The sequence below is a fragment of the Cyprinodon tularosa genome, unplaced genomic scaffold (genome assembly GCF_016077235.1).
Source record: "Cyprinodon tularosa strain WSP-4 unplaced genomic scaffold, ASM1607723v1 ctg19, whole genome shotgun sequence".
Taxonomy (NCBI): domain Eukaryota; kingdom Metazoa; phylum Chordata; class Actinopteri; order Cyprinodontiformes; family Cyprinodontidae; genus Cyprinodon; species Cyprinodon tularosa.
The window spans coordinates 1,452,082-1,464,903 of NW_024038678.1; the positions used below are offsets into that span (position 1 = coordinate 1,452,082).

The 12,822-nt window shown below is 36.6% G+C and overlaps 1 protein-coding gene across 1 annotated transcript; it reads left to right on the forward strand.

Annotated features, from left to right (window-relative positions):
- Positions 1-2,775: 2,775 nt before the first annotated feature.
- Positions 2,776-10,103, forward strand: alx3 (ALX homeobox 3). The gene is made up of 4 exons (XM_038282981.1): positions 2,776-3,308; positions 5,961-6,235; positions 9,529-9,654; positions 9,740-10,103. Exons 1-4 carry the CDS (start codon positions 2,945-2,947, stop codon positions 10,082-10,084), a joined length of 1,110 nt encoding a protein of 369 aa, XP_038138909.1. The 5' UTR covers positions 2,776-2,944; the 3' UTR covers positions 10,085-10,103.
- Positions 10,104-12,822: the final 2,719 nt, after the last annotated feature.

Below are 12,822 nucleotides of genomic sequence, written 5' to 3' on the forward strand. Positions count from 1 at the left end.
TCATGCAAACATTCACATATTGATGGTAGTGAGCTTCTCTGTAACCACTGCTACCCTGGGGCTCACTGACAGACGTGAGGCTGCCGCACACAGGCGGCACGGGGCCCTCTGACCACCATCAGTAGGTGATGTGGGTAAAGTGTCTTTCCCAAGGACAGAGCAACTGAAACGGAGAGAGCTGAAGTTGGAGTCACTCCTAATTATTTTATTAGGTTTCTGGATAAGAGTGAAATTAATTATATACCACATATATATTGCTTTGCATTCGCTCAATCTTATGTCAACATCAAAAATGATATCAGCAGATCAGCTTCAACCTTATTTATTATAGTGGGTAGTAATTTTTTAAGTTGAGCTGTAACTTTTCAAAATAGTTGGCAAATAAAACATTTGTATTACTTCATAATAGACCTTTGTTTCATTAACATGGTATATACTTATTTTGCCCTAAAGTCTGTGTGAGAGTGGGCTGGGTGAATTTTTGTGTAAATATGTATGCATTTGTTAACATAATTATTTTGTCATGAGTAGCCTATTGCACATTTCTTTAGAATATTTTCTTAAACTGTAAAGAAAAAACTTATTTCACACCTTAGGAAATGTGTACTATTGTATTTTGTAATAATAGTACTACTAATATAAATGATAATAATAACAACAATAATAACAATAAAGATGTATTATTTAATATTTTTTTCGGGAAATTATTTATCAATCAAATTTTTCATCATTCAAAGTTAGACTTTAAGTAGCCTACAATTTATTTATTTATTCAAATGTACTTAAGATTCAGTCAGCGTTTTTTTAATGTTTAATTTCTTGTCTTGTATCCTGGATTATAATAATACATTACATTTAAAACTGCCAACCTTTAACTCAAATACATCATCGAAATGTCAGACTAAAGCGCATTCCAGATTGCTGGAACACAGATAAAGTTCTCTAAAAATCATTAAAAAAAATTCTATGAAACCTTTTGTGAACGAAATGCAAACCAAATATGAAAAATTTGGATAAGTGGTACCTCTGTAACGTTTTTCTGCTTTGTGTCGCGAGATGCTGCGCAAAACAATCGGAACATTTTTGTTCTGAACCACTGCGCGTCAGACAGATGCGGCTGTTCACAATATTTCACATTTCAGTTTAACAGTAAATAAACACCGAAAAAAATAGTCTGCAAGCAAATATAAGACTCATAACAAAAAATAATTAACACAGTAAATATAAGAGCATAAAAATACAACATGGGTGAATATAAGCGGCCGTCTAGCTGCTTTTTGACAAGATCCGATGATAAACTCCAACACAATATAACATGTGGAATATATGCGCAATATTTAATCAGCAGGGTTGAAAAACAAGATTCAATAGTTGGCGCACTATACCAGTCTATACTGGAGACACCAATACACATATTTAATAATTATCGAGGCGAACATTCAATTTCAACTATTTCTATGGCTTAACCCTAAACCAAAGGGAATATACGCCTAGAATTCACACTTTAGTTCCAAACCTAACCAAAAGGTCCTCGCCTTACTTGTAAATACATAAATCACTCTGCTGCAAGGGTGTAAGTTTGTGATGAACGTTGGTGGGGACACTCGGGACCTACCCTTATATTAGGTTTTTGTATTTTCCAAAAATTAGCTCAAACATCTATTTATTGAATGCTTTCCTGTTGTTGAGAGCACAGGAGAACCATAACACACTGATACTTATATGTATAGATGTTACAGAGATTCCTTTTAGTGCACTACACATATAGGACCAAAAAACATTACTTTATATTGAAAAATAATAAATAACAGCCGATTCCAATGCCAAAATCGATAAATCATGCATCCCTAGAATTTTCCATCCATCTAGAAAAATAAGGATATGCTGCGTTTTAAATATAGTATAGAGTTCTGTTTCCTGTAAACTTTCTGGTAAACTTGGGGATATATTTTATTGCATGTTGCATATCCCAGTAAATGTTTCACCTTTAAATCTGCAGCTCTCCCTGCTTATCTCTGTTTAAAAAGATGTATGAACCTCTTTACTAATATAATGATGCCAGATACAACACATCAAGATATGTAGAAGCTCTGCAGTCTGATTCTGTCTGCACAATAAGAAAACATGTTATTACATATTATTACATATTATTACATTTTAACCTGTAACTGGGAGTCATGATGCTCTGAAAAGTCAAGTTTTTTAACTAGTAAAGGAGAACAAACTATGTTTTCTCAAGCTTCTTGCATTATAATAGTAACTTGTTTAAATAAACTTACAATCTGTTGCCATTTTTAGCTAAAAAAAAAAAAAAAAAAAGCTTCGTATGTCTAACAAACAGATTTTTCGGTGGTATGACCTCTATTTTTTTTTTTTTTTTTTAACCAACCTAACTTTTACTGTAACATCTATTGAAGTAGCAGCTGGTTAATATTCACTGAGTTCTGCTGTGCGTCTCTCCTCCAACCACGTAGCTACTCTTTCCGCAGTGAAACGCGACCGCAGATCAGATGTCTTCAAGCGACAGATCCGATGATGTTACAGCGAGAGGCAGGACGCAGGATCAGCACCAGAGAGGGAAAATAAACACGGACTCAAAACGATCTGAACACAGATAGCTGCATCCAACCTAAAGAAAATAAGCGGGAAAAAGCGGAGATTATTGGCGGGGACATGTCCACACCAGGCCAAAGTTGGTGGGGACATGTCCACACCTGTCCTTTATAAAGTTACACCTGTGTTCTGCAGCAGGTATACACACCTACTCACACTAACTTCTCTCACGCACCAACCCATCAGTCCCCGTTTCACGGGTCTTTGTTTCTGATCTGTTAAATCCCACCCACTTGACATGAACACAGAGAAAAAAAGTGAAAATCATTCACACTGCCCATGCTGACAGCGCCTAGTCGCTGTTGTCTTAACTGTCTGCTGGATCAGAACCATGGAGACGGAGAGCTGCTTGCCTTTCTCCGCGCAGAGCGCTGGAAGGACACCGACAAACTCTCCGGGCCTGGAGCAAGGTGGTGGTGGTGGCGGGGGACCCGGCTCTTTTCTCCCCTGCAATGGGCTGCAGAAACCCTCTCATATCCTTCCCCCGCCTCCTGCTGCGTCTCTAACTCACCGCCACGGCTTGTGCGGGGAACTGTATGCAGCCATGGGCAGGTTTGGTGATGTCGCGGGTGTGGATTTTACGCACGGCTCTGCGCCCGGCTCTGCGCCGAAACTTAAGTTCCTGGACGGTTTGAACCCGGATCACAAAGCGGCAATAAGCGACAAAGCGGTGTTTTATGAAAGCAGTTCGGAAGGTGAGTAAGAAACAGATGCAAGGACAAATTAAACGTGTATATAAAATGTAAGAATATGAAACGTGGCACCGGATTAGGCCTATATTAACCAATGCAAGGCTGCAAGCTTTAAGCGAGTTTTCTCGGGACGCTTTTGGACATCATGATGCTGCTTTGGAAGTTTGGAAAGTGGATAAAATTGACAAATATTGGATCAAATTAAAATTAGACCACAAAATTTCTTAAATAAATCTACGTTTCGGGATATAAATAGCTTTAAAGTAGCCGATCATTTTGATTAAAATCTGATTTATGTTTTGAATTTAAATATTTCTAATTTATGATTTCCAGAACAACCCTTTGTTTTTAGAAATCCAAATAAACCACAGTTCTGCGCTCAAGAGCATAAAATTGAGATATTGGCGCAAATGGCTATTTTACACCAAAGTTTAGGAAATATGCTTTGCTTATTGGTGAGGGTAATTCCTTCTTATTCTGCACAGCAACGGATTAAATAAAAGGAGATAAAATCTGGATTATATGATATACTGAGGTTTTATTTAGGCTCAAGCTTAAAACAACAAACAGTTTGTGCAGATTTCAGTTTTGACATGCACTGTGAAATTTACTGTTAGATTCTGTTTGGGTGGGTGGCTTCATTTTTGCGCGGCTTCCAAAAATATTTATTTAACTCTTTGATTAATAAAAAAAAAAAAGAAGAAGGTTGTTCAAATGCTCCTGTTTGGATTCGCTTCATTGGACATTTGTCTCCCGCCTCCAAGTCATTGCTTCTTTCAATAAAGAATAAACTTTGGAGCATTTGACTTTTATTATTTTTCCCCAAACAGCCCTATCTTTAAGTATAGATGTTTAACCAAAACTTTTTTTTTCATGTTAAAGCTGTTTTTTTTTAATATAACCATTTATTTGCATGTTGTGTGGTGATTTCCTATTAGTTTGCTGAGAAGGTTGTGTGTTTTATTTTTATTTAAGAACTCTCAGACACTGAAGAAATTAAAATAAATTTCTGTTTTCGTTACTATTTTCAAAATTATTAGCTAAATTGTTATTAAGAAAAAAGAACAAGTAGAAATTACAATAATTTATATTATTTGTTTTTAACTGCCGTTTTGGTTTAATTTTTTTTTTTTATGTTTTCCTTTCCTTATTTAGCCGTTGTCCAAATTAATATGACGAAAAAAGCTAATTTCTCCATTATTTTGGTGATTTGTTTTCATTTAATTAGAATAATAAGTAATATTGTTGTAAGAGTAATTGTTGCATCATTTTTTTTTTTGGATTAGAAAAATGTTAAATTATTTTAGATTTCATTGATAGACAATCAAAACAAGTTGGAATATTAATATTTGCACATTTGACACTGTATCAGATTTTATGCAAAATGTTCTCAGAATTGTACATTTGCATCAAAATTTCAAAAATATAACTGAATTAGTTTCCAGTTTTCAAAAACTCCTTATCTTAACATCCCTAAAAAGTTAGATTTTATTTACTATAGCTCCTCAGATAATCTTAAAATTGTAAAACCAAGACAAAAAAAATCAGACTAGTTCCACAGTGGAAAATGGAGAAATTCACAGTTTTGATGGATCACATTAAATCCTTTAGACAGGTACGCTTTTGGAGATATTCCCTCTCCGTTGCATATATCCTGAGATATAGATCTTCAGTTTGACCCATGCAGACCAATCGGATGTGAGTGGTTGACAGGCTAAAAGCTGCTCAATACCCTGCGGCCTTTGTTTGTTCCTGAGAACGTTTTCAGTTTGTGGCATAAGGTTGGATGTAATGGACATAAGGAAATGAATGTTGCAGCCGGGAGTATTTTCTGTCAGGCCAGAAGAACAGTAATGTAGAGAGTTAGCTTGCCCCCAGTGAGTGGATGGGGGCAGATGGATAGAGTTGAGTGCTGGATCGAGAGGTTAAAACATTATAAAAACAGACAACAACATCCAAACACTGTGGGAGGGAAGCTGCCCTTTTCTTGCTCTGACAACAGGAAGCAAAATTAAGCTTTCACATTTCTTACACATAGTTTATTGTGGAAAAATAAACACTTTATTATTTTTTTCTTCTTCAAGTCTGATATTTCTCTTTAATTTAATTCAAGCCTGTGGGGTATTAACTGGCTAAAGATGGTCTGTTTGCTCTGGTCAAATTTAATCACAAATAACTTTGTCTAGTTTGTGTCAAAGTGAGAAACATGCAAACATTGGCTTGATGTAATCTTCAATCTGTTTTAAATGATTTTTTGGTTTGATTTTAAGTTTTTAAAATCTTTTAATTAAGTTTTAAAAGTAAAAGAACATTTTATTAAGATTTATTGACTCTAGGTCTAAAGGTTTGAAATCATTAATTAATGTTTTCCAACTCAGCAATAATAAATTTAATCATGATCGTTGAAATAATCTTTACACTTGTTGGCTTTAACATTTAACAAGACATGTTGGCTTTAAAACGTTCATCAGAACAAAATGTTCAGTAAGGGCTGAATGAAACATTTAAACGCTAACATTCAGTCCCACTTTAGTTATAATCCTGAAGGAAACTCATTAAATTTAATGAAAGTCGTTTTTGGTATCCAACAGAAAATCCAGTTATACACTGAAAGTCAACTTTAATGACTCTGCCTCTCCTCTGTGTGTTCCTCAGCCAGAGAGAAAGGAGCTCTAAAAGCAATGATCTATCCTGGGATCGGTCCAGACTGCTGCAGCAAACTGAAGGAGCAGAGTGTCAGCGTGCAGGGCGACTCCATCGCTGACTCCATAGACTTATCAGGAAAAAGCAAGAAGCGGCGCAATCGCACCACCTTCAGTACTTTTCAGCTGGAGGAGCTGGAAAAGGTGTTTCAAAAGACACACTATCCTGATGTGTATGCCCGAGAGCAGCTGGCTCTGAGGACGGAGCTCACTGAAGCACGGGTTCAGGTGTGTGCATCACATTTTAAACGTTAAACGGAATCCAAATTTAAATGCATGTCTTTTCATTTTGTTTGTAAATTATTTCTGAATGAAGAAAGGAGCAGGAATATACATTTGGCCGCATTTAATATTGTACTTTTGATAGCATCGCTGTAACCAAATGGCGTTTCTAGATGTCTCAGTTGTAAATTGTCTGCACCTTGAAGCTCTATCTCTCTGGTTCTTTTTTCTGAAAAGAGATCACTTGGGACAAACTCTTTAAATAACACTTAATAACTTATATGTATTAAATAACCAGGAGACATGACAACAGATTTTGATATACCGTAAATTGTAATCTTACTGCTGCTCACCTCTGGGCTCACCTCTCAGGAAGTGGCCCCAATTAACAGTTAAAAAGGCATTTTATGCATCTCCAGTCTGCCACATCATCGCATTTTACATCATACATGTTAGCAGATGAGTAGACATCATGGCCCCAGACTTATCAAAATATTCCACTTTGTTCTTAGCTGAAGGACACTGCACTCATTCCATTGCCAAATCTTTGCCACGTACAGAATGAAGATCATAACTGTATATCCAGACAGAGGAACAGTCCTAACCAGATAAACTATTGTGGAAAACATGAGTTCTGATACGCAACAGGCAGCCAATACCAAGATGTAATAAACTCACACATAATCAATGATAATTATTCTAACAATTTAAAACAACAGCATATCCATACACCTAAACTAATCGGATAAGGAGAATGTTATCAAAGGATATGTGGGAACTATGGAGGAACTGTAGGAATGTGCTGTTCAGGTGGAAAACAGGACAACTATTATTTGTGCTCCATAAATATAATGTTTAAAAAAAAAAAAAAAAAAAAAAAACACAGTTTGAGCTGTATGCAAAGAGCAACATATGGCAGAAAACCACTTCATGAGACATGGTGGTGGCATCATCATGCTGTTGGATTTTTTTCTACAGTAAAGACAGGTAAAATTGGAAGAGATAGTTAAATGCAAAATTAAAATTAATTGTTCTGGTAAACTAATAATGTACATCACCCTCAGCAAACCATCTCCATGTCGTAATATGAGGGTGGTCGCATTATGCTATTGAAAGGAAGGAATTCGGAAGAGGATCTTAGTTGATAACAAGATGGAGATATACAGGGTAATATTGGGAAAAAAACTTCTGAAGGACGGAAAGAACTGGAGCAGAGGTTCATCATCCAGTGAACAGATACTCAATACAACCGGGCTACAACTAGGTTTTACCAAAACACCTTCATGACCCAAAGGTTAATCTAATGTAGATCTTGGACAAGACATAAAAAATTAGTGCTAACCAGTGGCGGATCTAGGGGGCGGCTACTTGGGCTGCAGCCCCGGATGTTTCCCCTAGAGCCCCGGATCTCGCTTCTGAGCTGATCTGAGTAAAATGTGCAGTATTGGATTTCACCAGATGGTGGCAGCAAAGGCAGGAAAGCAGCCCGAAGCATTCCCGTGCAGAAGAAGAAGTTCTCACCAATGGCTGCTGCTAAACAGACTGATGTTCCAGGGAAGTGAAGTTCTGACTGACTTCCAGACGTTGTTTGTCCCGGTGGTGTGTGAAATTCTGTTCCCCTCGGGAATCGCATTGAAGCCAGAGAGGCGAACATGGCGGATGGGACCATTTTCACGACGCGTCTGATCGATTTCTCGCTAAAATCAGCTATAATCATGTCACGGTTGCAACATCCAGTTTAATCAGCAGCTGTTGTTTACAAAATTGTAAAATAAATAAATAGACGAGGTGCTTTAAAGCTATTTTGTGTTATTTTAAACGCCAAGAAAATCGTCTTTTTTCCAACTTCTGTCACTTAAACCTGACAGAAATAAAAGTTAGTCACCAAACAGTTTTCCAACAGTAGTGAGTATTAATCATTTTTCATTGCTGATATCAGAGGATGGAAACTGGCTGATAGCAGGACACAAATATTCCTGAAAAGATGAGAGTGTAGACTTTCTGATTTATCCCGTTCTAATGTAAAATATTACTGGATTAAGGACATTCCTAGTATACTACATGATATTACACAAACAATTTTTGAGAATCTGGAAACAGATGCTTTTTACTTCCCAAAGATATGGGAGGAGGAGAGACTTGATGTTTCAGCTGCCTGAAATAATCTGTTCCTCCTCCATAACATGGGAAGAAATTAATTTACCTGCACATTTTTAACTGTGTTTATTCCTCTTCATCAACAACAAATCCTCTGGATTTAGTGACATTTGATAATTATTTGCCAAAGTTATGAGGGGGGAATCGTATATTTTAGCCCCCTGAGAGAATCCGTTCCCCCTTTGATTATCTTTATGAAATATATTTTCTGTTTAAATGTTTATCTAACAATTCATAAATATTCCAAAAAAAAAAAGTTCAAACCAAAACCACTGGACATTGTTTTCCAAGTTTGAAGATGTTTCTTAATTCCAAATGTCTGGAGCAATGCTATTGCAGACATTTGTAATTGAGAATTAAAATACATTAAATAAAGATTATCCAACAACTATTTTGGATTTAAAAATATAAAATAATAAATGTTTTAAACATGATATATGAAAAATAATGACAGTTTCACTGGATTTTTTTTTTTTTTTTCCCCCCATGTTATGGGGAAACGGATTCTATCAGGCGGCTAAAATATATGATTTCCCTCTGATAACTTTGGCAAATAATGATCAAATTTGACCAAATCCACAGAGTTTGCTGTTGATGAAGAGAGGGATAAACACAGTTAAAGACTTGCAGGTGAATTCATTTCTTCCCATGTAATCTAGGGGGAATTGTTATGTTTGATAGCATGTAGTATAGTAGAAATTTCTTTAATCCAATAATCTGTCATATTTTACATTAGAACGGGATTTAGAAGAAAGTCTACTCTCTCATCTTCACCCTCGGGGCTAAGCCCCTGATCTCCGAGAATCCTAGATCCTCCCCTGGTGCTAACAGATATCCTTATTGCTCTGAATGAAGCTGAATGGTTTTCCAATAACTATAAGGAAGCTTATCTGAATCTGATCTACAACACTGGCTGACACATATGCCAATAAACAGGGGCGTAGATAAAGCAACAGCTGGCCTAACAAAGTGTTTACTAGGGGCCCAAAATAAAAATTGCTACATGCAGTGCTGGTCTATTTCATAAAATATCTAATAAAATAAATTTAAGTTGATGCTTCTAACCTGACAGCATGTTCAATAAGTGTAAATGTTTTTTTCAAGACATTTTTGTTTCTTTTTTTGTTTTGTTTTTTTCACAGGTGTGGTTCCAGAACCGTAGAGCCAAATGGAGGAAACGGGAACGCTATGGGAAGATCCAGGAAGTCCGAAACCACTTTGCAGCTTCTTATGATATTTCTCTTCTTCCTCGTCACGAAGCATACCAGGTGGGTTATTGCAAGTCTGACAAGCTGTTCAAATATGAATATTAATCCCCATCAAGTTTCCTGACCTAAATCTGTTCTCACCTAGATGCAGGGCAACCTGTGGCCGGCAGCTGCTTCAGGTGGAGGCACGTCAGGTGCAGCCTGTGTCCTAGGAGCTGAATCCATCTCATCATCTTGCATGGGTCCATATTCTCACCCCCACAGCAATCTGCAGGGCTTCATGAGCATGCCCACCTCCCCAAGCCACCCACACCACCACCACACACCGCATCATCACAGCATCAACAGCCTTTACTCCCTCCACAGCTTCCCCGGAAGCCTTGCGCCACCTTCTATTGAGGGGCCAGAAGGTGACTACAAACCAACTGGTTTGGTGGCGCTGCGTATGAAAGCCAAAGAGCCGGGCAGCATTATCTCCTGGCCCACATGACCACCAATGATCCCCCTAAAATATAACCAAAACATACAAACATAGCCAAAACATACATAGTACCAGAAATACACACCATCTGCATTTGACTTATATGCAGTTGCTTTTAATGTTGGGCAGCTTTCCCAGACTACCTGTGGAAAAGTGATGGAAGTTTATAAAAAAAAAACTGATGACTGTTTTGTTACCGACTTAAGCTTTTTTATTACTAAAACCAAAGAGTAGCACATTATTTAAACATGTGGAAACTGTAATGATGATATTAATCAATGCTGATCAGTAATAAAGTTTCCATTTATATATACGCTGTCGGCCAGGATACCAGTTTTGGCTTCAGACGGGGGGAAAAAGGAATCGGCTGGATCAAGTTCTGCTTCAAGATTGCTCTGGGTGGGAAAAGAACAGCGTTGCTTTTGTTTAAATAAAATGTGTTTGTGAGGCAGAAAAGCCTTACATGTGTTTATCAAAAACACAGGGATTTCTACTGCGCAGGAAACCTGCAAAGAGATTAAACCAATGCATATGGTGTCTTAGTCTATTAGACCATAACAAAAGCAAAAGACCATCGATATTCTAACAAGTCCTTGCCTATGGTTGCTCAGGGACTGAAGCAGCTATTTGTCATTTGTTTTTCACATAATGGATTACTGTAGCAATCTAACCTAGAGTTTGATGGAGAAAGTTTACTTTGGTACATACTTTTCCTGCCACCAGACCATTCACTTCTTTGCTTTCTGGGCTTTTAGAGGAAAAAAATAGTCCATCTCATGTGACATTTGTTGCCTTACAATATCTCCTTTTTGGAGTTTACCCCAAACTTTTCACTTTATTCTCAAGTAAACAATGGTTTGTATTGTACCATCCCATGTGGAGCAAATTACTAAATACCAGCATATTTGTGTCAGATTGGCAAACATGTCAGTCTGTTTGAGGACTGAGAGCACAAACTATGCTGGGGATGAAAAAAAAAAAGAGTTTCACTGTTGGACTAAAGTCTTCCCAGGAATGGACATGGTTTTAGGAGGAATACTGGCTTTATTCTTTGCCCGCCTCACTGTGACAGGAACGCTCAGGGCAGATTATCCGATATTCCATCACTCTTAGCAAGGCCTTGCTGGAGCTATAAAACATGTGGTTCTAATAGAAAAATGCACAAAGACATCAGAAGCAGTTTGCACACCAACAGTTTCAAATTACAGCCAGGCCCTGGAAGACGGTTGCTAACTTACAGTTATTTAGGGCTCTGTGACTATGTCCCAGATTAAGCGGAGAAGATAACATGAGATATCAGGAAGGAGAAGGGACCACAGAGGGGAAAATATTTTAGAAGGATGAAGAAATAGGGAATAGTGTTTTTTTTTTTTTTTTTGCTGTTTTGTTATTCTTTTTTTTATACAAAAAGACAACAAAAAATAAGATTTCTGAATAAAGTATGAAAAGAAAAAAACTGCTTAAGCTCTTTTAAAGAAGTGGTGTCTCAATAGCCTTACGATGTAAGATAGCTAATATTTAATGAGTAAAGACTGCAAGTATAGAGGTTAAGTATGACCTTTACTCTTTTAGCTGAATTTCTTCAGATGCCTTGCAAATGTGCTCATACTTCTTTACCTTGTTTTACTTTTTGTTGAACTAAAACAACACATTCATAGACAAAGTAACACCTATTTGGTATATAATAATACGAAGGAAAAACATATTTGGCTATAAAGCGTTTTTACAATTAAAAATTCTTAAAGTAAGATAAACATTTTAGCCCTCTGAGTTGACACAATATAGAACTACATTATATTTCACAGCAATGACAGCTGTAAGTCTTTCATGGTATGTCTAAACTTTTAGAAAGCCATACACATTTTAAACCTTCACTTCATTTTAACTCTGGTTATATCTTAAAGATTACTGAAAGCTGAACTTTCATTACACCCTATTCTCCTTTATTAAATGTAAAACGTTTGCATTATTTCTTTTAATAGTGCACTTTATTTATCTCCATCCATCATGCTGTTACCTCGTTCCATCTTCCATGTTCCTGTTGAAGAAAATCCTCACTTCGGCATGATGATGCCATCACCATGGTCTCCCCATGGAATGTGTATTTAGTTATAAATATTCAATATTAGCTTTTGCTACAGATACTGCTCTCTTTTTTATGTGGGTCCCTGCTAACTAAAAAAAAAAAAAAACACTTCATAAGATTTATTTTTCCAGTAATTGCTTTCTTCTGGCCTCTCTTCCATAATTGTAAAATTTGCCCAAGGAGCTGGTATCTCGACAGATTTCCACACCTGAACCTTTGAGTCCTGCAGCTCTTAAGAGCACAAAGAAATTGCATTACTGAGTGCAGGTAGGTGGGCAGGGTAGCTATTTGATAAATACATGACCTCTGAAAACATTTGGTATTATATGGGAATGTATTATAAATGTATTATTTAGTTATACATATACATGTATTATTTTCTGATTAAAGTAGAAAGGGATTAATAAAATACCCCATTTAAAGATTTCCCCATGAAATTTAAGGTATCAAAAGTTAAGCTTGTAATTTGACCTACATTTTATTTTTTCAATTTGATCAGAAATTCATAATCTGTGGATTCCTGCACTGTTGGAAATAGTGTGACATGTCTAAAAGGTCAGGTTCGCTGGACAAAAAAAAAAAAAAAAAAAGAGAAAAAAAAAGAAAAACGACACCTTTTTTCTCCAGTACAGAGGGTCTGTGTTATGCTTTAAGAAGTCAG